Source organism: Panthera uncia (genome assembly GCF_023721935.1).
Source record: "Panthera uncia isolate 11264 chromosome A3 unlocalized genomic scaffold, Puncia_PCG_1.0 HiC_scaffold_11, whole genome shotgun sequence".
NCBI classification, from domain to species: Eukaryota; Metazoa; Chordata; class Mammalia; order Carnivora; family Felidae; genus Panthera; species Panthera uncia.
This window is the reverse complement of record NW_026057578.1, coordinates 26,528,166-26,554,299: the sequence shown is the minus strand read 5'-3', so window position 1 is coordinate 26,554,299 and position 26,134 is coordinate 26,528,166. Positions and strand designations below refer to the sequence as shown.

General features: G+C 46.0%; 1 protein-coding gene across 1 annotated transcript; it reads left to right on the top strand.

Annotated features, from left to right (window-relative positions):
• Positions 1 to 5,533: 5,533 nt before the first annotated feature.
• Positions 5,534 to 14,214, top strand: DEFB123 (defensin beta 123). The gene is made up of 2 exons (XM_049650978.1): positions 5,534 to 5,747; positions 13,977 to 14,214. The coding sequence occupies exons 1-2, from the start codon at positions 5,690 to 5,692 to the stop codon at positions 14,168 to 14,170; spliced, it is 252 nt and encodes an 83-aa protein (XP_049506935.1). The 5' UTR covers positions 5,534 to 5,689; the 3' UTR covers positions 14,171 to 14,214.
• Positions 14,215 to 26,134: the final 11,920 nt, after the last annotated feature.

Below are 26,134 nucleotides of genomic sequence, written 5' to 3'. Positions count from 1 at the left end.
AAGTTTCCCATATGCCCCTGCTCACACTCAGAAATAGCCTCCCCCGTTCTCAACATCCTCTACCAAAGGGGGACATTTTTTACAACCAATGAGCCTCCATTGACACATCATAATCAGTCAAAGTCCATAGTTTGCATTAGGGTTCACTCTTGGTATCCTACATTCTACGGGTTTGGACAAACGTATGACACATCCATCATGATGAGATCGTACAGGTTATTTTCACCGCCTTAAAAAAAATTCTCCGTGTTCTGCCTATTCATCTTTCTCCTCCTCCCTCCATCCTGTCAATCACTGATTTCTTTTTTATTGTCTCCAAAGCTTAGCCTATGTCGTACAGTTAGAATCACACGGTATGATTCTAAGCCTTCTCACACCGGCTTCTCTCCCCCAGCAATATGCAGGTAAGATTTCTCCCTGTCTTTTCAAACTCATTTCCTTTTAGCCCGGAATAATATTCCATTGTCTGGATGCACCACAGTTAAGGTATCCATTCGCCTACTGAAGGGTATCTTGGTGGCTCCCGAGTTGTGGCAATTGTGAATAAAGCTACCTTGAATATCATGAGCGGGTGTTTGTGTGGACGTAAATTTTCAGCTCCTCTGGGTCAATACCAAAGAGTGTGTTTGCTGGGTCTTACGGAAAGAGTGTACTTAGTTTTGTAGGAAACCGCCCAAGGGTCTTCCAAAGTGGCTGTACCATTTTGCATTCCCGCCAGCAACGTGTAAGAATTTCTGTTGCTCCATGGCCTGGCCAGCACTTGGTGATATCAGTGGTCCAGATGTGGGGCATTCTACTAGGCGTGCAGTGGCATCCCGCCGTTGTTTTAACTTGTGTTTCCTCAGTGACGTATGATGCAGAACATTTTCTTTTCGTACGATTCTTTGCCATCTGTCCTTCTCCTCTGGTCAGGTGTCCGTTAAGAGCTTTGGCCTATTTTTTAATCAAGTTGTTTGCTTTCTCATTATTGAGTTTTCCATATTTTGTGACGTGCACTCCTAACACAGGCCTCTCTAGGTTCTCTTAGAGGCACGGCACCGGCTAGTGCCCTTACTCATAGGTCAGAGTCCCTGATCTGCGAAACATCTCCTCTGAGCTCTGGAAACTAGGAAATTCCTTTCCCTCAATGTCTAGGTCCCAACCCTGTGGGGTTTTCCGAGCTAATACTCCCAACCTCCTTCTTTTTAAATAAAGTTTGTTTACTTATTTATTTTGAGAGAGAACATACGTGAGCGTGGAGGGGCAGAGAAAGGTGGGAAGAGAGAGAATGAAGAGCAGGCTCCACACTGCCAGCGCAGAGCCCGACGTGGGGCTCGAACCCATGACCCGTGAGATCGGGACCTGAGCCCAAATCCAGAGTCAGACGCTTAACCAACTGAGCCACCCAAGCGCCCCATCCAACCTCCTTCTTTTATTCCCTCAGCCTTTGGGGCCGAAGCTGCATCCAGCAATTGCTATATTTGCGTCGCTACAACATCCCCTTTCCCTTTGTCAATTCGCAAATACCTGTTTAACCAATTCTTTCTATCCATCCCCTTCGTGGAAATATCTGGCATAGTTTGTTTTCCTGAATTAACCTTGACTGTCACAAGTAATAATGGGATTAGAATTACAGTAATGTTTATCACAGTGGTGTCTACAATGCAGACAATCAGAAACAACCACGGTGTCCACACAGAGAGAGGCCTGGGTAAGTAAACTGCGATGCAGCCATCTGGTACCAGACGGGCCAAAAGAGGAGTTCGTGACATTTCCTGAGGAAAGCGAATTCCAACACATAGTCCCTGAGTTTAGTTACCATTGTTCATACGAAGTGCTTTGTTAGGGAGATGGAACAAGTCGGTGACCAAGTCACACTCAAACCCTCCTGATGGGACACCCTTGACCAAAGAGGATTTCCTGCCAAGGCAAAAAAAAAAAAGTCCCCAGAAGCAGGAGCTGGGAGAGGTCATGCGAAGTCAGCCAGAGAGTTCATCACTCACTTTTGGGAACAGTCTGGTATATGCATCTCTCAGCGTGCCTCCAAAGGACCCACAAAGGGGCCCCACAAATAAGCCAGCACTGGATGCCCACCACTATTGAGAAGGAATTTCTCATCTGTCCTTGGGGAACTGGGAGGTCCTGGGGCAATGTCACAGTTGAGAATGGAGCGAACAGCAACTGACCAGCCTCAACTCCTCACAGCCCTGGAGGGAACGCCCATGCAAGTCCCTTCTGGTCCAGACAGAAGACACCCTCCGACCCCAGCCTTCTAGCCCGGCTCGGCAACAGCCTCAGCAGCGCCCAGGCGTTCTGAAAGCAAGTCTCTTCAGCCTGAAGCTGCCAGGGTTGTCCAAGGGAACCATCTACCTAGCTTCGCAACAGATATCTGGTCCTGTCTTTTCCCTTTTGCCTGGAACAAGCGGTACGGGTGGTCGATGGAATCCTGAGAGGGAAGAGGGGTCTTGTTTTGAGGAGTTCTGGAACTCCCGGGTTGGCGGTAAAGACCAGGCTGCCTGCCCATGACTCTCTTGGTTTCCTTGTCATCTCAAGGTGCCACATGGGCTCCCAGGCCACAGTGCCCATGTGGCCCCTGGCAGATACTGCCTTTGACAACATCAGCACCCCCAACAAGGTTGTGGAGACCCAGGTAAACGTTTTAAGGAAGGCACCCCAGCCTGGGTATCTTTCTGGGAAAGCTATAAATTGCCCTTCATTACCGCTACGAACACCAGCCCACAATCTCTTCTCACAGTTGGCTTCATAGACTCTTGATGGCGGCCAGACCACGATGACATTCAGCTTTAGAGGTTTCTGTGTTGTCCAGAGGGCACCGGGGTCCCACTTCTGGCATTACTCAACATTAACATCTAGTGTATGTGACTTCAATATTTATTCAAGATTTTAAAGACACAGCAGAGGGCGCCTGGGTGGCTCAGTCGGTTGAGTGGCTGACTTCGGCTCAGGTCATGATCTCGCGGTCCGTGAGTTCGAGCCCCGCATCAGGCTCTGTGCTGACAGCTCAGAGCCTGGAGCCTGCTTCAGATGCTGTGTCTCCCTCTCTCTCTGCCCCTTCCTTGCTCACACACACACTCTCTCTCTCTCTCCCAAAAATAAATAAACATTTAAGAAATAAAATTTAAAAAATAAAGATGCAGCAGAAATGTCTTCTTTTCAATAATTTCTTTGGCCGGAGTTGGAGACGGGGGCAGGTGGGCTATGGGACGTGCAATACATTTTTCTTCTTTTCTCTTTCTCCAGAGGTGAATTCGATGTCCAAAAGAAAGCAAGTGAATACGTTAAGAGTTTGCTCGCCTACGTGGCCTGTAGCAGATTTTTTTTCTTTAGGAAAGGAGGAGGAACAAGGGCACCGATGTTTCCATTTGGGCAGAGACCGCAATGTTCGTTGTTCACTGTGGCAAACACCTAAAGATACATTGGTGCCTGGGTAGGATGATGTATCCGTTTCCCAGGATTGTGATAACAAAGAACCACAACCCGGGGGACTTAAAGTAACAGAAATTTTCTTCTCTCACAGTTCTGGAGACTAGAATTTCAAAACCAAAGTGTTGGCAGGGTCGCTTCCTCCTTGGGGGCTCAGAGGAGAAGTCTGTCCTACGCTTCTCTCCTAACTTCTGGCTGCTGGTGTCCCTCGGCCTGCAGCAGTGTCCCCTCCAATCCCTGCTTCCTTTGTCACACGGTTTCTCCCTGAGTGTCTCTGCCCAACTTTCCCTCCTTTCCCTCTTCTTCGAAGGCCCAGTCTGATCCAGGAAAACTTCACTTTATTAACTGGATTACATCTGCAAAGACCCCGTAAGTCCAGATAAGTCCAGATAAGTCACACTCACAGGTACTTGGGGTTAGGATTTGAACATATTTCAACAAAAAACAACAGATTTTCTTTAAATTCCAACTATGAGTGAAATTGAGTATCTTTTCACACGCTCAAGAGCCTTCTAAATCTTTTTTGTGAATGGTCTATTCGTATTTTTGTCCATGATTTTTCACGACTTCTACACCAGCTCCCTTAGCGACCCCACCAATGTCCTGAACAGATCTTTACTTTCCTAGGTCTTTCTGCAATTGAATAGAGTCCAATCCTTACAATAACGTCCTCGTCCCATAATACTGATCGTAGCTCTGCTTCCCAGATTGAACCTCAACTGACACATGTTTAAAAAGATGAGCCTCCGGGGCGCCTGGGTGGCTCAGTCGGTTAAGCGTCCGACTTCAGCTCAGGTCACGATCTCGCGGTCCGCGAGTTCGAGCCCCGCGTCGGGCTCTGGGCTGATGGCTCGGAGCCTGGCGCCTGCTTCCGATTCTGTGTCTCCCTCTCTCTCTGCCCCTCCCCCGTTCATGCTGTGTCTCTCTCTGTCTCAAAAATAAATAAACGTTAAAAAAAAAAAATTTAAAAATAAATAAATAAATAAATAAATAAATAAAATAAAAAGATGAGCCTCCTTGGGGGCGCTTGGGTGGCCCAGTCGGTTGAGTGTCAGACTTGATTTCCACTCAGGTCATGATCCCAGGGTGGTGAGATCCAGCCCCAGGTAGGGCTCAGCGCTGACCATGAGGCTTGCTTAAGTTTCTCTCTCTCTGCCCCCCTCCCTCCCTCTCTCTCTCTCAAAAATATAGATAGATACATAGATACATAGATAATGCAGATAGATAGATAGATAGATAACCCTCCTTAACAGAAATGAACACCCCCGTGGTGGATTTCCAGGCTTTAGGCACTGAGACCCTTCCTCCCCACTGTCTCCTCTTCCTCATCAAGGTTCTAGAAGGAGTCGTTTACACTTACTGACCTCACTCTTTTGCCTATTTTCAGTCTTCAACCTCCTATGTGGCCCCTTTGTCAATGGTTCTCGGGTCATTTTTGTCTCGTAAACCCTATCTACGCTCTTACACCCTTGAGGTCTACATCAAGTAGCCTCCAGTTAGGAAATGGAAACCACGCGGGATTTTCAAGGGAGGGAACTGGTCACACGTTGCTGGAAGGCTGAAAGAACAGGAGGACCCTGCAAACAGACAAGAGTGACTACAGGAACTGAAGGGAGACGATGGGCTTTCCAGATCCGGGAGTTCAGAGTGGGGACCCCAACAGCTGGTCCTTGGGCCTCTGGAGGAGGGGCTCAGCCCCGGGTGCAGACGACGTGGCCCTGGGGGTGAGGTCCACTGCAGGGTTAGCGCTGGGTTAGCTGAGAGCATCGCCAGGCTGGTGCTGGGGCTTCGTCTCTCCCCACGGTCGTCCGGGTTTCTTCCAGCTGGGTCGCGTTTCTCATTTTCCACACCAGGGTAAGCCCTGGGCGGACTTCTCCGCCCGGGACACGGGTGCACCCCTCTGCAGGTGCCACCACCTTCTCTGTGAGGCCTTCCCGGCCCCTCTGGGCTCCACGTGCGTGGCGCCCCCTGGCTGGCCCTCGGTGCGGGGGGGGTGGGGTGTTTAGAGCCCCTTGGAAGGACCTTGGACCTGATTGCCTGCCCCCCTCCCCGCCCCCGCCCCGCTGACCTTGCCAGCCCGTAGTATATGGCTGCACACCCTGGGCTCGGGCAGCGCGGGGGCCGAACCCGTGGGTGGCTGAGGGCACGTGCGGGTGACATCCTTCCGGTTGAACAGAGGGACCGACCGCCAGAGAGGCCGGAGCCCTGCCCCATTAGCTTTGCTGTCGCATCGGACCCGCAGCCTCACCTTGGGCCACTTCCAGCCATGAAGCTCCTCTCGCTGACTCTGGCCGCCCTGCTGCTCCTGTCCCAGCTCACTCCAGGTAACCTGGGCCTCTTGGGGAGGGGCAAGAATACAGAGAAAGACACCATATGTTTTCACTCTTATGTGGATCCTGAGAAACTTAACGGAAACCCGTGGGGGAGGGGAAGGAAAACAAACAAAAAAAAGAGGTTAGAGAGGGAGAGAGCCAAAGCATAAGAGACTCTTGAAAACTGAGAACAAACTGAGGGTTCATGGAGAGTGATGGAGATGGAGGGTGGGTGATGGGTATTGAGGAGGGCACCTTTCGGGATGAGCAGTGGGTGTTGTATGGAAACCAATTTGACAATAAATTTCATATATAGGGGAAAAAAAAAAAAAGGAAAGGATGGGCAAGAGAAGGAGGAGAAGGCAACCTTTTACAAAACAGTCCCCAGAATGATCTAGGCTTTGTAAAGATCACAACCACTTAACCGGAGAGGAAAACGCACACACACTGTTGCTGCCCCTGTGACGGACGCTAGGGCCACAGAGATAAATGACATGGCCCTAGGGGAGACAAGAGACAAGAGAATTGACAACCCGAAGTGACATGAGCCGAGACAGAGGGGCTCTAAGGGTCTGAGGTGCACATGGGAGGGGCCAGCCCAGTCTGAGGGCCAGGAGAGTCCTCCTGAAGGGGTACCCTGTGTCCTGAAACGTATGCAGAGATTAGAAGGGAAAGGCGAGGAGAGGGATGCAGAAAGGGCGTCTCAGGCAGAAATCAGCTTATGTGGAAGGTCCAGCCATGGGAGAGAGCGTGGCGCCTTCAGGGAACTGGCACACGGTTGAGTGGGTTAGGGGCCCGGCCAGGGGGAAAGCGGAGGAAGCATTCAAGGTCCAGGTCCGGCCTTGACTGCCAGGTGAGGGAGCCATGGGGAGGCTAACGGGAGGGGGGCCATGGTCAGACGTGCCCATTCGACCACCCCCAGCCTGGCTATGGGGCCCCTCCCGCCCAGCCTGCGGAAGCTTCTACCCACACCCAGGCTTTCTCCTAACCTTTCTGCAGGGCCAGAATATGTGAATTTCCTCAGCCAAGCTGACCTCAGCCCCTTGTATCTGCCGGTGGCAAATGTCTGTCACACCACGCGGCACAGGGCAGAGAGGAAAGCCTCAGAACGGGGGGGCGGGGGGGGGGGGGGAGGCCCCGGGGGGGGGGGGGAGAATGCCCCACCGCTTTCTAACCCCTGACCTCCGGCAAGCGGATGGGTTGCTCGGCATTTCAACCTCCTCCTCTCTCAAACTGCTACAACAATGGCACGCGTGGAACACGCCGAAACGTCGGCAGGCGACACAGTGCAGCTTCTTTATTTTCCACAACCCATCTGAGTTTTCCCGGGAACCCCCATCGCGCCGGCAAAACAGTCACGAAGCGCAGGACCCATCATCAGGGGCTGCGCCGAACGTCAGCACTTACAACTCGTTCTCGTCTTTTCAGGGTGAAAGCGGCTTTCCAAGTCAGTGCAGTCTCTTTGGAGCAGCTACTCGGTCTGCCAGCATTTCTTCCTTCTTCTCTCCCGCCCTCCCCCCTCCCCTTCCTCGGACAGCATCTGGGTTTAGGAGAAGGTGGTGCGATAGGTCATGAAGGAATTGATCGGTTTATTCAGTAAACATGGTTGAATGGATTTCATGTCCTGGGCACTGTGATAGTTTGGGGGAGAGGGGCGGGGTGGGGGGGATCAGTGAGCAAATCAGAACAAAACAAGGTGAGCAAAATTTCTGGTCCTCTTGAGCTTACATTCCATTGAGGGAGGCAGAAAAGGTTTACAGACATAAGTGAAATAGACGTAAGGGCAGCTGCTAAGTATATGAGCAGCATGGGCTGGGAGGGGATAGTGAGTACCAGGGGGAGGGAGGTTTGCCATCTCAAAGGGGTGCCCACGAAATGCCTCACTGCGATCTGAGGGAGGACAAGGTGTGAGCTATGTGGATTTGTGGGGGACAACATTCAAGCTGAAGGGAATATCAAGTGCAAAGGCCCTGGGGCAGGAGCATGAAGAACCAAGGCCACCCTATGCTAGGCCTTCATTGACTTCGGGGACAAGGTCCCTCATTGAGTGGCCAGGGAATGTTCTGGCACTTGCAGTGTACTGGATCCCATGGCTGACGGAAGCTCTCGGTCCTGTGGAGAGCCCCGCCGACTGAGCCCTTCACCTCAGCTGTCTTCGATCTGGTCCCCAGGTTTAGACCGCCCCTCGCACACACCACCTTCTGCATCAGGGGCTACTCTTGGCAGGTCCCTCAGGCTCTCAGCCTCGTTTTCTCATCTCCACCAGACAGACACAAGGAAACTTGAGGGTCTTCTGGATCTATTTTATGCCACAGCAGAGCAAAGGGAGACCCACGAAGTCGATTTAAGCACCCAGTTTCCCCTGGGGAGAGCACTTCCCTCTACTTCCTACTGGTAATAGAGACTGGGTGGAAGTTTCTTTAGCTGGACCCTCAGCCTTTACCTCTCATGGCTTATGGTCAGGTGGTTTTATCTGACTCCACCAGGTCACCTAATATCTAAAGGAGCTCTTTGAAATTGGAACGCCCTGACCCTTTCTGACACATTTGGGTTTTAGAGATCATTGTCTTGCCATGAGCTAAAACAACTCATCTCATGTCAGCGAAACAAGGACTGTCATTCTATCTCTGTTGCATCCCGTTCCCCGAAAGCCCAGAAGCTGCCCGATTCTGCCTTTTGGCAACCAAGGGGGGGTCTCATGATTAGAGGGCAATGAAATATATACCACTTTAACGTGTTCAAAATAGTAAAGTTAGGTTCAGGACATATATATAAAGAAATTCAGGAGTTTGGAAATTCAGTGGAAATTCAGGACATACCTATAAAGCCCAAGAACCCAGCAGAAATTAGGTTTGGGCGGGGGCGGGGGGGACATGTCGCCTACACTTCCTATGTGATACCCACGTTATGTCTCGTCACGGCAGCCAGAGCACCTCCTTTATAACTGTCATTACAACCCTGGGCAATCAAACATCTGGTGGCTAAACCGGAAGTCTTCTGAGGGCAGGCACCTATCTCTCACTTGTTTAGAGTGGCATCTCGAGCGAATCGGCTTCTCAGTCTGTACCTGTGAGTATTTCCCTAGGACAGACATCTAGAAAGGAGATGGCTGGGTAAAAACTGCACAGTTTTAAGATGTTGTTGAGTTTTTTGCTAAGTAGCCTCCAGAGAGGCCAAAATAGAGTGTATGAGGCCGTCTTTCCCCTCACCCTCGCCAGGAGTTGTAACGACCAGAGGTGCCCGGTGACTCAGTCAGTGAAGCAACCGACTCTTGATTTAGACTCAGGTCACGACCTCAAGTTTGTGAGATCGAGCCCCGCGTCAGGCTCTGTGCTGACCGCACGGAACCTGCTTGGGATTCTCTCTCTCCTTCCCTCTCTCTCTACCTTATCCCCCCTCGCCGCCCCCGCACATGCACGCTGTCTCTCAAAAACACAGATAAATAAAAAATAGTTAAAACAATTCTTTGCCATTTCTGTATACTTCCCTTGCTAAGGATGCATCCCTAAAGACCCTATTTTTGACACGCCCACTTTGAAAATCCAATGTTTCTTGAGATCCCTTTCTTGTCTTTATAACTTATCTGTTGGGTCATTTGACCTACGGTTTCCCACGGCACAGATTTTGCTGATGGCATACTCAAGGTGAAGTTCAGTGTATTCCTATGACCTCTGTATTTCCTGAAAATTGGTACGTGGGTCCAGAGGTTTGACCAGGCTCAGGTTCTATCATTTTTGGCAAACTTTTGATGCTAATAAGGTTCTTTCATCAGGAGGCACATGATATCTTGGTTGTCTCTCTTTTAATGACATTTACGGTTAATGGGCAAACGGTAGTTGATGCTCGTAACTTTGAGTTGATGCTCAAAGCCCAGTTACGTTAATTTTTTGGGCATTGCAACATGGTGGCATTCTATTATGTGACTGTCACTAGTTAGCTGGAAATTTATTATGCTGAAATAATAAAGATACTCATCCTCTACTATTTGGTTACTCAGTGGTACAGCTTATATAAGAAAGAATAAATGCTTGGCGGTTTTTCTGGGTTTCTAAAGGTTTAGGGTTTCTAAAGATTAAGGAGAAAGACAGAGTTGAGGTAAAATGTCAATGAAGTTGTGTTTTTGTTTTGTTTCAAGTTTTTATTCGAACTCTCGTTGGTTAGCATACAGGGTAATGTTGGTTTCACGAGTAGAATTTAGTGATTCGTCACTTACGTATAACACCCAGTGCTCATCCCGACAAGTGCCCTCCTTAATGCCCATCACCCATTTAGCCCACCCCCCATCTCCCCTCAGTTTGTTCTCTATAGTTAAGAATCTCTTATGGTTTGCCTCCCTCTTTTTTTTTCCCCTTCCCTATATTCATCTATTTTGTTTCTTAAATTCCACATATGAGCGAAATCATATGGTATTTGTCTTTCTCTGTGAAGGAGTGTTTGATAGACTTCTTGTGCAAAGCAGTTTACATCAGGCCGAGGCTGAGAAATGGATTCAGGGTCCCATTTCCATGGGAAATACAAAATTAAGAGAGATGTGGAATTTCATATCCTGAAACCCCTTCTCTGACACTCTGCCCTTGGCTCTGAAATCAAGGCTACTTTTCTGTGTTGAAAGACTGGCTCCTCGGAAAAGTATGGAATGTTCCAGTCTTGCCGATATGATTTCAAATACAAAGTTTCAGACGGATGTGATTTGAGACTTTGTCCTTTTGTTAGGTGACAAAAAGCAGTTTCACTGGCTCATAACTGGTTATCTGGCGTGACAAGATATTCTAGGCTCATCTTGTACAACTCTTGCCCCAGATCTTGAATTCTCCATTTTTTTGAGAAGCTCGGACTTTTTTTTTTTTTTTAGTAGGAAAATGGTATTTCAGAACCATGATCTAGTTGCTAGAGGTATTCAATGCTATTAAATTGGTCCTTCATTTCACATCTTTTCAGGAGACAGAGCCAAGTGGGAAAATCAACACACTGAATACATATAAAATACCTCATGAGTTCATATTAATAGCGCCTATTCAAAGGGGTCTTGCTTAGACATGATAGGGCACACTTAGTGGTGTTCCTATCAGGAGAAAACGCATCACTAACAGAAGAGTGCACCCAGGACCAGAGTCTTATTGGTAATACCCAGGAAAAGCCACCAGAAGCAAATTCATGGGTCCCAGAGATCACACTATATTGTTCAGCTTTGGTTGGTTGCCTCCGTGGATGCATTTACACACACACACACACACACACACACACACACTAGAAAAGTTTCTGGGAAATGTGCATGTGGCTTCCTCACATGGAAGGATGATGTCTAATGCCAGCTGATGGCGGACAACAGTTTTCTGGAATTCCTAGGATCATCAAGTGACTATGGAATTATTTTTAGTGACATTGTCAGCGGCTCAGGTGACTTCACGAATGAGCACGTGGAAGACTCAGGCACTCCACTGAACTTCTCCAGTAGACTGTTGCTCTAGAAATTGCCATAGCATGAAACCTACCCCCAGTGCCGGTGAGCCAAGTTAGCTTGGTTCCAAGTGGTCCAGGTCTCTCTTCATCACCACATGAGAACGGATGTGTTACAGACAAGTGTACTCATCCCCAACCACTGAGGTCAAGAGCGAGAGTTTGACTCCTGATAAAAAGGCAATAAATCGGGGGCGCTTGGGTGGTTCAGTCAGTTAAGCGTCCGACTTCAGCTCAGGTCATGATCTCACGATTCGTGGGTTCGAGCCCCACGTCGGGCTCTGTGTTAACAGCTCAGAGCCTGGAGCCTGCTTCGGATTCTGTGTCTCCCTCTCTCTCTCTCTGCCCCTCCCCTGCTCATGCTCTGTCTGTCTCTCTGTCTCTCTCCCTCTCTCTCTTTCTCAAAAATAAATAAACATTTAAAAAGGCAATAAATTGTTCCAACTTAATCCAGCTGTGCAGCAAGGAAAGGGAAAAGAGCTGGGCAACACATTGTGGCCCTTTACAATTCTCTGGGGGAAGAAACAATAAACCTTAGACCCACGAACAAATTATGAGTCTCTTAGGCTCTTCAAGACCTTATGAAGTCTTCTGTCAGTTTAGCAGGTTTTCATTTTAATTTATGTTGAGTCCTTTCTATTTCTTATGAGGGTTGAGAAATGATAAGGGCAGCATGATTTTTGGCAAAATTACCATTCCTTAATTAAAGTCCCAGTAAAAAGAGCACTCTGGTCATTAGACAGGCAAATAGGGTTTCTCAAATAGGAAAAGACAAACTACAAGTGTTTTTAGTCACAGGAAATGTTGTTGCCTCCTGGCAAGAAAAACATCTAGTCCTTCACAGAAAAGGCGGAGAATAGTGAGTCCATATTCAAATCCTTGAGATCTAGGGGGCTGTATAAAGAGTCCCTGAGACAGTGGGTCCTTTTCATGACCCACTTTTCCTGTTTTTCCAGGGTTATGAAGCTGGCAGGTAGGACATACACTAAAGCTACCCTCATAATCAGTTAAAACTTCTCCACATGTTGTCTTAGAATAGTTTATAAGTTTTCTTTCCTGTGATGGGTCCCATTTTCCCCCAAGCTCCATTTCAGATAGTCTAGAAACACCAGTTACCCATCTTCGGGTCTCCATAACACGACAGATTTCTCTCAATAGACTTTTTCAGAACCCAGTTCTTGTGGTGGCAGTTTGTTCAAGGTTCAAAAGAAATTTTAAAAGATAATTAAAGGAGCACCTGGGTGGCTCACTGGGTTAAGCATCCGACTCTTGCTTTCTGCTCAGATCGTGATCTCGTGAATTCGAGCCCTGCGTGGGGCTCTGTGCTGATGTGTGGAGCCTGCTTAGGATTCCTTGTCTCCCTTTCTCTCTGCCCCTCCCCTGCTTGCTCTCTCTCTCTCTCTCTCAAAATATATAAATAAAAACTTAAAAACAAACAAAGAAACAAAAACTTGTGGTTGGAATAGCAAAGTTGTTCCGGATTTTTGTGCCTCTAAGTTGAGGCTGCCGGTGCCATCCTACCCCCCAAACTGTCAGAACACTTCGAGAGCTGTGTTCGTAAGCCTTGCAGTTTGTTGGTTGGTCAAGATTCTGGGCCAGGAAAGGCACCGAAAACAATATGGATGGGTTGCTGCCAGGGGCACCGGGGGGAGGAGAGAATGGGAGTTACTGTTTAATGAGTGTAAGAGTTGCAGTCTCACAAGATGGAAAGTTACGGGGGTGGATGGTGGGGATGACTGCACACGGGGTGACTGTAACAGCTTGTACACTTAAAAATGGTTAAGAGGGTACATTTTATGTGATGTGTACTCGACTACATCAAAGAAAAAAACCTAAGTATAACTGCCTTCTTAATGATAGGACTTGGCAAAAACAAAACAAAATAAGAATGGAATTATGAAGAGAGGGATGGAATGTTAGCCAAAAATAAAAACAAAAACAAAAAAACAGCCAATATGGATGAATCCTGAAAACATGATGCTGAGTGAAAGAAGCCAGACACAAAAGGCCACATTGTATATGATTCCATTGGCATAAAATATCCACCGTAGGCAAATCTATAGAGAGGAGGGCAAATTGTTGGTTGCCTGGGACTGAGGAGAGGGGTGCAGAGTTTCTCTTTGAGATGATTAGAAAGTTCTGGAACTAGATGGTGGTCATGTTTGCATGACATTGCGAATGTACTTAATGCCCCTGGAACTGTACACTTTAAAATGCTGGGGATGTGGGGAGGGTGCACCTGACTGGCTCAGTCAGAGGAGCCAGATCAAGGACTCTTGATCTCAAGGTCGTGGGTTCGAGCCCATGTTGGGTGTGGAGATTATGTAAAGAAATAAACAAACTTTAAAAAAATAAAAATAAATAAAATGCTTAAACTGGCAAGTTTTATATGTTCTTTGTATTTTCGCACCGTTTTTTTAAAATTTTTTTTTTTAACGTTTATTCATTTTTGAGACAGAGAGAGACAGAGCATGAACAGGGGAGGAGCAGAGAGAGAGGGAGACACAGAATCTGAAACAGGCTCCAGGCTCTGAGCTGTCAGCACAGAGCCCGACGTGGGGCTCGAACTCACGGACCGGGAGATCATGACCTGAGCCGAAGTCGGACGCTTAACCGACCAAGCCACCCAGGCGCCCCCGCACCATTTTTAAAAAAGGAAAGAAAAAGAAAAAAGGAGGCCAAAGTCAAAGGCAAGGGAAACTGAGGACCTTCTATCACGTCTGCTTTAATAGCGCTTCTCAGGACTAACGCTGTCTCCCAATTCTTCTTTCTTTTTTGTGTCAGGCAGCACCCAAAAATGCTGGAATCTTCACGGCAGATGCCGCCAGAAATGCTCCAGGAAAGAAAGGATCTATGTTTACTGCACAAACAATAAACTGTGCTGTGTGAAGCCCAAGTACCAGCCAAGAGAAAAGCTGTGGTCAAGTTCTTCGAAGCCTGAAGCCATGAAAACGCAGATGAAGCTGCCCTCAGTCTGACCCCAGGAGATTCCTAAATTCTGTCAATAAATATGTGTGGCTGATCTCTGTGTCTGCCTGTTAGTTTGCAAGAGTCCCCTTGCAGGTGGCCCAGGACGTCAAAATATTTTCATCATTGGGATGCCTGGGTGGCTCAGTCGGTTGAGCATCTGACTTCGGCTCAGGTCACGATCTTGCAGTCCGTGGGTTCAAACCCCGTGTCGGGCTCTGTGCTGACAGCTCAGAGCCTGGAGCCTGCTTCGGATTCTGTGTCTCCCTCTCTCTCTGCCCCTCCCCCACCCACACTGTGTGTGTGTGTGTGTGTGTGTGTCTCAAAAATAAACACTAAATGTTTAAAAACGCAATTAAAAGACATTCACAGAAGAAGGAAACTAGGACCCATCATCAAGAATAAAAATAGTTGGGGCACCTGGCTGGCTCAGTCGGTAGGGCATGTGACTCTTGATCTCAGGGTTGCAAGTTCAGCCCCAAGTTGGGCGTAGAGATTATTTAAAAATAAAACGTTTAGGGGTGCCTGGGTGGCTCAGTCAGTTAAGCATCCAACCTGATTTTTGTTCAGGTCGTGATCTCACAGTTCATAAGATCTACCCCCATGCCAGGCTCTGTGCTGACAGAGTGCAGAGCCTGCTGGGGATTCTCTCTCTCTGCCTCTCACCAGCTCGCTTTCTCTCTCTCTCTCAAAATAAATAAACATTAAAAAAATTTTTTTTTAATTTTAGAGCACGAGCGGAGAATGGGGCAGAGGGAGAGAGAGAATCCCAAGCAGCCTCCACGATCAGTGCAGAGCCTAACGAGAGGCTCAATCCCACCACCCTGGGATCACGACCCAAGCCAAAATCAAAAGTCAGTCACTCAACCAACTGAGCCACCCAGATGTCCTGTCTGATAAAAATTTTAACAAAACGTTTTCTAGAACTTGATTAAAATTGTGCACATATTAGCAAATGTTTTGCTAGGGGCATAGACACTGATGGTAAAATAATCAATAAAGCACAAATTGAGGATAATGGTTAACCCTAAGAATACCAGAATTGGAAGGGGTAATACTAATAGTCTACTATTTTATCTGGATGGTAGGTATAGAGATGTTTGTTGTCTTATTATTTTTATAATATCTTTATATTTTTTTTAATATTCTTTTGATTTCTGAGTCTCAAATAAGAATCAAGTTTTTAAAAAAGGAAATAAAATCTGTGAACATTAAGTACCTTAAAATTTTTAAGACCAGAGGGGCACCTGGGTGGCTCAGTCAGTTAAGTGTCCGACCTTGGCTCAGGTCAGGATCTCACGGTTTGTGGGTTCAAGCCCCGCATCGGGCTCTGTGCTGACAGCTCACAGGCTGGAGCCCGCTTAGGATTCTGTGTCTCCCTCTTTCTCTGCCCCTCCCCCACTCCCATTCTGTCTCTCCCTCTCAAAAGTAAATACATAAACATTAAAAAAATTTTTTTTTAATTTTTTAAGACCAGAAAAAAAAGGAAAAGAGAAATCAGTCATGAAGACCTAGAGAAGAAAATATGTGAAAATTATATCATGGGAATGTAAAATAGTGCAACCACTTTGAAAACACTGTACCGTTTCTCAAAAAGGTTAATGTACCATATGATCCAACCATTCAACACCTAGGTATTTACCCAGGAGAAAAGAAAGCATATGTCCACACAAAGACTTGTATGCCATTGTTCACAGCAGCTTTATTTGTAATAGTCCCAAACCGGAAACACTCTAAATGTCCAGCAACAGGTGAATGGATCAACAAGTTGTGGTATATCCATACAATGGAATACTACTCGGCAATAAAAAGCAACGAACTATTGATACATGCTACAACATGGATGTTCTCCAAATAATTATGCCGAATGAAAGAAACCAGACAAACCACAAGGTATTCTTGGATCGAAAAAGTCTGTACCATCTGACCTCCATACATCCTCCAATTTTGATGGATGGCATTTTGGGTCCCTAGTTATTAGGGTCAATTCAGAAACGGTACTGCCTTTCCCAGATACATAATCACTCTGGCCAATGGCCACAGGTGCCCTTGGCCTGAAGAAAGATTTTCAGTATGTGCTTGTGGCATTGTTACAGAGTCCTTCCTCAAAGGGACCCGGCCTCCATTTCGGTCAAGGGCCTTCGGGTCTATGAATGTAAATGAGAAGCCATGACTTTCCACTAAGGCATCTCAACAAAAGGGTTTTTCCCCAGGGCAGGAATCTATCTGTTTTGTCGGCTGCTGAATCCTCAATAGTTAGAATAATGCCTGGCACACAGTAGGTATGCAATAAATATTAGTTGAATTCATGGAAGCAGAGTGTCGATACCAGGGAAGTGAAGCGGGCACCTGAGCTGACGATAGTTGAGAAGGCAATGGAAATCATGAGGCACGCCAGATCAGTGAAGCCTGAGCCTCAACCACATGCTCACTGGACTGTGGGTTCAAATTAGGAAGAAACAGAGCAAAACTAATGAACATGCACGCGATGCTGGAAATGTACCATTGAAAACTGCATCTAAATTGTTGTGAAACTAAGGTTTTGGTGGTTTTTTTTGTTTGTTTGTTTACCGTATGTTAGATCTACTGAACCATAATTCCCATAAAGCATATATTCACTTGTTCATTCAGTCATATAATAAATATTTGCTGGGGCGCCTGGGTGGCTCAGTCGGTTGAGCATCCGACTTCACTTCACGGTTCGTGAGTTCGAGCCCTGCGTCGGGCTCCAGGTTAGTCTAGTTACACGGTAGTAAATAAAACAAATGTGAACTTTGTCGTCGTGGAGTCTACAACCTGCAGAGGGAAAAGGCATGAAACAAGAAATAAATTCATAATTGCATGTGGTAGTAAGGGCTATGAAGAGGGCAGTGATTGAGAACAAGGGGTGGGGGGCTCACGAGGGAGGTGGACCTCCACGAGCTGTCGGAGTGACTCTCTCTGAGGAGGTGGCATTTAACCTGGGATCTGCAGGATGACAAGCCATGCTTGCAAAGAGTGGGGAGCGGGTTTGCCTAAGAAGATTCCAGGTAGAACAGCATGCGCCTAGGCCTTTGTGCCAGCAGGTGGCTTGTTCCAGAGGCTGAAAGAATGACCATGTGGCTAAAGCCTGGTGTGCAAGGGAAGCGAGATACCAGAGGAGATTTGGGAGGCAATGTGATAGGCCACACAATATTTCGATGTTCGTGTTTAAAACACAAATTCGTGGGGCGCCTGGGTGGCTCAGACAGTTAAGCTTCCAACTCTTGATTTCGGCTCAGGTCATGATCTCAAGGTTCATGAGCTTGAGGCTTGCACTTTCAAGCAGGGACCATGCTTGGGATTCTCTCTCTCTCTCTCTCTCTCTCTCTCTCTCTCCCTCAAAATAAATAAACTTAAAACGCACAGTACACACAAGTTCAGGAACAATTTATGTGTTAAAGGAGAGGATTTGTCTGCCTTTCTTCCAATCGCTTTTATTTACTCTTAGCTTCTGCTTCCCCGGATTATGCCTAACCCACCCCCTTCCCACCACCCACTCCCTTTCAGCTTCCGCTCCAGTTATAAACTGCTTATTCTCTGTATTTCCCAATTCTGTTCCAAAATTCCTGGAACAGAATCTCACTGATGCAGTTAATCCCTTTGTACCAATCCACCCCGTAGGGTCACTGGCCAGCCTAGGGGATTAGGTTGGTTTGGGAAGGTGCCCACCTCTTGTCCAATCGGCTGTGTCCAGGGCATGGAGGAGAGGAGTCTCCCGGTTCTGCACAGGACTGTCACTTCATCCAGGCTGCGAGCAGGGTTACAAGAGTGTAAATGGATGGGTCATGCAGCGTTCCATGTATTCACATTTCCATGTATTCTTGCTAGAAACTTCTATAGGGAGGAATAGTCTGCTTTTCCTTTGTGAAGCACAGCCAGCCCCTAGCCTTAGGGGGAAATAGACACCAATGAAATGCGTGTCTTCCTGGAGGAATTCTTGAAGAAGGGTAGGGCCGGGGCCCCCTCCCTCTATCCCCTCATGAGGTCGCACTAACCTATTGGTGAGGGCTCACCGTTCACCGCGTCCTCCTAGACCCAATGCTTCTTTTTATAATAAATATTTTGTAGTGCCCCCTAAAAAAATACTGAAATATTGTAACCTATCTGCTCACATAATTTCAAGAAAAAAATCAAATGAAGCCCTGTAACTATAATATAAAGGGGAAAAGAGACTATTTTATAGTAATATGTATTTTGATGTATAAATACCCTTGAAGACATAATGAAATATGTCAGATCTTGTACCTATACACAGCCTGAGTGCAAAAGCTACAAATGCAGCCTCCATATGCACAATTCAGATACTACCCCAAGTGTTTGCTATCTGTATCCTGACTTTCCAAAAACGGTAAACAACTTGGATAAAGTTCTAACCGGAGCAAAGTATAGTCATTCCTTGATTTACACAGTAGTTTCATTCCAGGAAAATTCAATGCGTAGAAAACACTTGTGAAACAGCCTTAGAGTCTGGGCTCGGAGAATTATAAATGGGTTTCTCACCTGCATAAATGTCTAGCGGAACATTTGAATTTTGTTTGGGAAATGGGTCAATACTTCGTTTTCCAAGACCGTCACACATATTGCATGCCCCCTTGCATCCCGGGTCTCCAAGATACTAAGGACTCCATTAATTTTTACAATCAAAAAACAAAAACAAAAACAAAAACAAAAACAAAAACAAAAAAACAGAAAATTCCAAAAATAACCCCTAGAGAGCAGTATCTTCCCATTGAGAATCATCGATCTGCCATTAACAGTTCTTTCTGGAGTGTGTTCTTTGTGAGACAGATAGAGCTACATCATAAGCCCAGATCAATTACAGAAATTTAACTGAGTGTGCTCAGAATAAAAGAGAGGAAGAAGTACGTTGTTTCCGGGGTTTTTTTAATTTTTTTCTTACTTTTTTTTTTTCTTACTTTCTAAATCAACCTAGTTTTGCCTTTCTGAACGTTGTATAAAGAGTCATTCAGTATGTACATCTTTGCATGTGGCTTCTTTTGCTTAACATAATGTTTTTGAGACTAATTCATGTTGTATCAGTATATTGTTATTATTTTTGTTTATTGTTAGTATTGTACTGTATGACTGTAATTCAATTTATCCATCCACTTACTGGACATTTGGATTGTTTCCAGTTATGGGACATTATAAATAAAGCTGCTATAAACATTAATAGATAAGTCTTTGTAGATACACATTACTATTTAATTTTATAAGTAACTCTGCAACTGTTTTTCCAAAGGGGTTGTCCGTGTTACATTCCCATCAGTAAGGTATTAGCATTCCGGTTGCTCCATATCTTCACCAACACCCACTATAGTCCATTGTTTGGTTTTTTTAAATCATTCTGGTGAGCATATAACAGCATCCCATTGTGATTTTAACTTGCATTTCCCTGATGCCCAATGATTTTGAGCATCTTTTCATGGGCTTATTGGCCATTTGTATACCTTCTTTTGGAAAATGCCCGTTTCAATATTTGCCCACTATATAATGAGATTGCCTTTTTCCTGCTGGTTGGTAGGAGCGCTTCATCTATTCTGGAAACGGGTCCTTTGTCAAATACATGTATTGCAAATATGAGCAATAACAGCCCAAATAAACCGGAAGAATCCCTCCTTGAGCCAGTGGCTGTGTGAATGAGACATGGGAATTGTCTCAACTCCCATGCAGGAAAAGCATGTGGTAATGAAGGCATCGCGCTGTGTCGTGTGATTCCACTGTGAAGAGATACTTCTTTTCAACAGAAAGAAATGGCCCGTTGATGACAAGTACTCTATAGGGTGTAGAGTACAATGGTATTGTAACAGCGCTGCATGGTGACAGATGGTAGTCGTGTGAGCACATCATAACGTATAGAGGTGTCCAATCACTATGCTGTATACCTGAAACTAATGTAACATTGTGTATCAACAGTACTTCAATTAAAACATAAATTATAAGGGGCGCCTGGGTGGCGCAGTCGGTTAAGCGTCCGACTTCAGCCAGGTCACGATCTCACGATCTCGCGGTCCGTGGGTTCGAGCCCCGCGTCAGGCTCTGGGCTGACGGCTCGGAGCCTGGGGCCTGTTTCCGATTCTGTGTCTCCCTCTCTCTGACCCTCCCCCGTTCATGCTCTGTCTCTCTCTGTCCCAAAAATAAATAAAAAAGAAAACGTTGAAAAAAAAAAATTAAAAAAATATATATATATATAAATTATAAGCGGCACCTGTCTGTTCCAATGGGTAGAGCATGTGACTCTTGATCTCAGGGTTGTGGGTTTGAACCCCATGTTGGGGGTAGAGATTAATGTAAAAAAAATTAAATCTTATAAAAATAGATAAATAAGGGCACCTGGGTAGCTCAGTCGGTTAAGCAACCGACTCTTGATTTGGGCTCAGGTCGTGATCCCAGGGTCGTGGGATAGAGCCCCTGCATCAGGCGCCACACTGAGGTTCTCTCTCTTTCTCTTTCTCTGCCCCTCTTCCCCACTCACGCTCTCTCTCTCTAAGAAAATTAAAGAAATCTAAATAAATACATAAATCCATAAATAAAACGAACATTTAAAAAAATAAAGTCTAATTTGGGGGGCACCTGGCTGGCTCAGTTGGTTGGGCATCTGACATCTGACTTTGGCTCAAGTCATGATCTCACCGTTCGTGAGTTCGTTCATGAGTTCAAGCTGCACATCACGCTCCATGCTGACAGCTCAGTCTGGAGGCCGCTTTGGATTCTATGTCTTCTTCTCTCTACCCCTCCACTCCCCTCTCTCTCTCAAAAATAAATAAACATTAAAAAAAATAAAGTCTATTTTTCTTTTTTTTTTTTTAAAGAAAATATCCCCCAAACATAACCAATAATTTCCTTTGGTGTATCACCAGAGAAACATGATGTGTTCCATTGATGGAAGAAAGTTCACAATGTATATCAGTCTTCAAAACAGTGCCCTCCTGAGCCATTGTCAAGGATAATTTGGGCCATATGTGATTGTTGCCTGGCTCTCCCACTTCGAGGTAGCCCTGGCACAATAAGCAGTTCCACTCGACATTGAAAATCCAGGTGGGGAAGGGAGTGGGGAGTCACCAAATCTTACCCTGAACCCCCTATAGTACCTATCATTGTAACTCTCTTATTTTTTCCTTTCTTGTAAGCCCAAAGGAATCCACCTGTCAGCGGAACAAGAGATTCTTCTAATCTCTAATAGAAGAATCTCCGTGAAAATGCATATATATATATATATATGAATATATGTAAACATAATATATATATATTATGTTATATTATATATATTATATATTATATTATATATTACATACATATATAATATATACATTAATATTATATATTGTATATATATTATATATAACATAATATATATTATATATATGAATAGTATATACACTATATATGATATATGCGTGCGTGCGCACACACACACACACACACACAGGTTTGTAACTTTTAAAAAATATGGAGGTATCTCCATCCTGAGAATATATGTAGCAAAAGCTAACAGGGATTATGAGAGTGGTAAATATTTTGAAGCTCATCTATGTTTTATTTTCCCACAATGTGTTCTAACCATTCTACTCAAGTGGTAAAAGTTGGAAAATTTTTAAGATATTTTGGGAGGCATTTTAGTGCTAAAAATCTTGTTTTGCAAGACTAAGCACATATGGAAATGCTCATGATATATTGTGATAAATCGGTAAGTAAAAAAAAAAAAAAAAGACACCAAAAAATATGTGCAGTTTGATTCCATTTTATTTGCAAGTCACATTTCACATGCTTTTTTTATTTGTGGGTAGTTGTGCTCAGTGAAAATACTGATGATTTTTACTGTCTTATTTGCACTTCTCTGTTCTCTAACTTTTCTCCAATGAACATATGTCACTCTTACAGTTAGAAAAAGTTATTGGGGCGCCTGGGTGGCTCAGTTGGTGAAGCATCTGACTCTTGATTTTGGCTCAGGTCATGATCTCACGGCTCGCGGCATTGAGCCCCGGGTCGGGCTCTGCGCTAACAGCGCTGAGCCTGATCGGGATTCTCTCTCTCCCTCTCTCTGTTCTCCACCCCCCCCCCACCATTCTCTCTCTCTCTCTCTCAAAATAAATAAACATTAAAAAAAAGAAAAAGGGGGGCGCCTGGGTGGCTCAGTCGGTTGAGCATCCGACTTTGGCTGAGGTCAAGATCTCGCGGTCCGTGAATTCGAGCCCCGTGTCGGGCTCTGTGCTGACAGCTCAGAGCCTGGAGCCTGTTTCAGATTCTGTGTCAACAACTCTTTGGGGAGTGCCCTGAAACAGTACTTCTGAAGGCCACTGCATCACAAAAATCCCTTCTCCAGCATCCTCCACTCACCTGGCTCACCTTACACCCCTCCAGGGCCAGGGAACTCTCTTCCTTACAAAGCTTCTCCTTCACAATGGCCTATCCTACCGAAGTGCAGCGACTGTTCTGTCTCAGAGAGAGCCTTGACCTACAGTCCGAAGATTTAAGTCCAAGTCCCCTCTCTGCGCCTCAGGAGCTGTGTAGCTTCGGACAAGTCACTTTCCCTCTCTGAGCTTGGGAGCCTCATCCGTGAAGTATCTTGAGGAACCTTCCACCCTAGAATTGCCTTGTCTCCTTGTCCTGTTAGAAGCATCTATATGACTTTGGAGGTGGGATGTAGGCTTCGATGATGGTCTGTTAGGGTGCTGGGTGGGGATCAGCCATGTGCCTGTGAGGTGTGAGCTCCAGAAAACTATCTAGTCTGTTTCGTCTTGGTTCAGCCCTCAGAAAGATGATGGCTGCCTCCGACACGATGCTCTGAGAGGGACACAGCATCCCTTCTGTAGTAGTCCTGGCAAGAATGCAGGAGCTGAGGGGCGCCTGGGTGGCTCAGTCGGTTAAGCGTCCGACTTCAGCTCAGGTCATGATCTCACGGTCCGTGGGTTTGAGCCCCGCGTCGGGCTCTGTGCTGATGGCTCAGAGCCTGGAGCCTGCTTCTGATTCTGTGTCTCCCTCTCTCTCTGCCCCTCCCCTGTTCATGCTCTGTCTCTCTCTGTCTCAAAAATAAATAAACATTAAAAAAAAATTAAAACAGGGGCGCCTGGGTGGCTCAGTCGGTTAAGCATCCATCCGACTTCAGCTCAGGTCACGATCTCGCGGTCCGTGGGTTCGAGCCCCGTGTCGGGCTCTGTGCTGATGGCTCGGAGCCTGGAGCCTGCTTCAGATTCGGTGTCTCCCTCTCTCTCTGCCCCTCCCCTGCTCACGCTCTGTCTCGCTCTGTCTCTCTCTCTCTCAAAAATAAATAAACATTCAAAAATGCAGAAGCTGAATCCAATCGTGAGCAAACATCGGACAAACTCCAACGGAGGGACATTCCCCAAAGTGACTGGCCTGGACTCCTCAAAAACGTCAATGTCATGAAAGACTGAAGCACTCTTCCAGGTTAAAGGAGATCCAAGAAACCTGACAGCTGAATGTAATGTGTGATCCAGGGGTTCTGTGTTGCTCTAAAGGACTTTTTTGGAATAGCTGGTAAAAGCTGAATAAGATCTGAAGATTAGACAGTAGAACTTTGTCGATGTTAACGTGCTGATTTTTAAAACTGTACTGCGGTTATATAAGAAAATGCCTTTGTTTTTAGGAAGAACCCTCTGAAGTATTTAGGCCTAAAGGGGATCATGTCTGATAAAATATATAATTTTATATATAAATTTATATTTATATATATATAATTATATATAAATATAAATTTATATAAATATAAATATAAAAATATAAAAATTTATATAAATATAAATGTATATATTTATATATATATTTATATATAAATTTAATAATATATATAAATATTACATATTTTTATATACACATAGAGAGAGAGAGGAAATGATAAGATAAAATGTTAATATTTGGAAAGACCAGGTGAAGGATCTATGGGAATCCTTTGTGCTGTTCCTGCACATCTTCTGAAGTCTGAAATACCGTGGACAAGAAGGCCAGCAGCATGCCTCTGGCTCGGTAGAAGTGATGGCAACGGCAGTATTTTATTTACTGAGCACTTACAAAGTACCGGATGATCTCACCTGAACCCCCCTACCAGCCGCCCCCTTAAGAGTGATTATAACCATTTTGCAGAGAAGAATTCTGACATCAGACACAGGAAGTGACCTGCCCTGATCACACGGCCCCCGTGGCCTGTCCGTGACAGAGCTGGGGTATGAACTTGAATCTGTCTGACTCCTCACTCCCCCAAATCATCGCCGTCTACACTGCAACAAGGTCACAAATTCCCTCACACCGTGTCTGGGACTGTGAAAAAAAAAAAAAAAAAAAAAACAACCAAAAAACAACCAACATAGCTTCTTTACTTTGTAGAACAACGGAGAGGGGAGGGGTCAGAGTGGGGAACTAAATTTAGCTCAACCCAGTTTAAAACTTGGTCTCATTCAACAAGTTAAATAGTCTCTTGAGGTTTCTTGAATTCGGAGAGACTCCGTCTCTCTGGTGTAATTGCTCAGGCTCTCAGATTCCTCCTTTCCTCCCCTGCTCCTCCCATATATGACGGTTGGGCTAAGGGTGAGGAGATTCAGTGGTCGGGGGCCGGCGGGCATCTGCTGGGATCTGGATGTCACTGAAAGCATCCACTGGCTTTCCAGCTACAGCTGGTTGCTGGTGAACTGGTCTGGCCTCCCGCTGACTCATCATACTGGCTAATGTCGCCTCACAGTAGCTCTCTGTGGTTCTGTGGCCAGCTCTGGGGTTCTTGTTCTCTTTCTAGGCTGACACCAGGCCCACCTCGTCCCTACCACATTGGGTCCTAAAACAGGTCCCTGGCCATCGGTTCAATGTCTAGATCACCCAGAAACTAAGGGGCTACAGACGCAGGACTGATACTCAGGTGGTAGGCTTTGCTATTAAAATAATTCAGTGCTTCCCTCCTGGTTGCTAAAGAGCTGTTGCCCAAGACCCTTCAGTATCCCCTCCTCTGCTCCAGCTGCCTCTGGCACATTCCCAGGTCCCTGTCATACCAGAAACTAAAGGGTTAACATGGCAGGTAGTCTCCAAGACTGCTCCAGCCCTGAGGCTCAGCATCCCTCCTGATGACATTAAGTATTCTGGATGTCACCACTGTTCTTAGCCAGGGCAAGCAGGGTCCTTTCCTTACTCCAAGACTACCTGAACTTCTCTGGAAAGTGTCAAAGGACAGTGGATAAGAGCCCCCCTCCGTCACTGGTGTTCCCTCAATTTATTGAACGTGCCTGCCCTTTCTGGGCTCTGCCCCAGGGGAAGGTGGGTCCACCACTAGGGGTCATTCCCATTTTCCTTTCCCCACCCCCAGGACGTCTACTATAGAGGCTGAAGCACTCAAATCCCAGCCTCCCTTACACCAGGAGTAGCCATGTGACCCAGGTCTGGCTCATGAGAAGGAAGCAGAAGTCTGTTGGGGAGGGGGACCAGAGACAGTTTTTGCTCTCCTGGTAAAGATGAGAAACTAACCCAATCCAACCCTGCTTCCTGCTTTAAACAAGGATGTTGTGCCTCAAGTTTTGGTAGCCTTATGTGACCAGAGAGGATCCCAAGATGCTTGCCCTGATGTGGTTGCTGCCTAACGGCAGATAAGCCCATGCAAGTTGAGCTCTCTGTTTTTTTCAGCCAGAGGCAATCCTGATGCAGGGTGAAGTCTGCTGGACCACCGCCCTGCCTCTGCTCCTGTTTTCTACCTGCCTTCCTTGCTCACCGATCCCCGGGCCTGGCCGAGGTTGACTTCTCCTCGCTCAGCTTTCCCTGTGTATGCAAAAACTGCTTTCATAAAATCCGTGGTCTTTTTCACCTGGGCAGGCCCTTGAAGTGCTAAAATAGGAGATCAAGGAACATAGAAAAATTCTTTTGCTCTCTCGGGGGGCCTGCCTTTCAAGCCAAATGCACCATCTCATTGTGAATGCCAAAGTGTATTAACTCTACCATTATTAATCCTTACTATAATTAAC

Excerpts from the sequence above, each read along its gene's own strand:
- DEFB123 (XM_049650978.1), top strand. The coding sequence starts at position 5,690 with ATGAAGCTCCTCTCGCTGACTCTGGCCGCCCTGCTGCTCCTGTCCCAG. Across the intron at positions 5,748-13,976 it reads CCTGTCCCAGCTCACTCCAG|GCAGCACCCAAAAATGCTGG; the intron begins GTAACCTGGGCC and ends TTTTTGTGTCAG.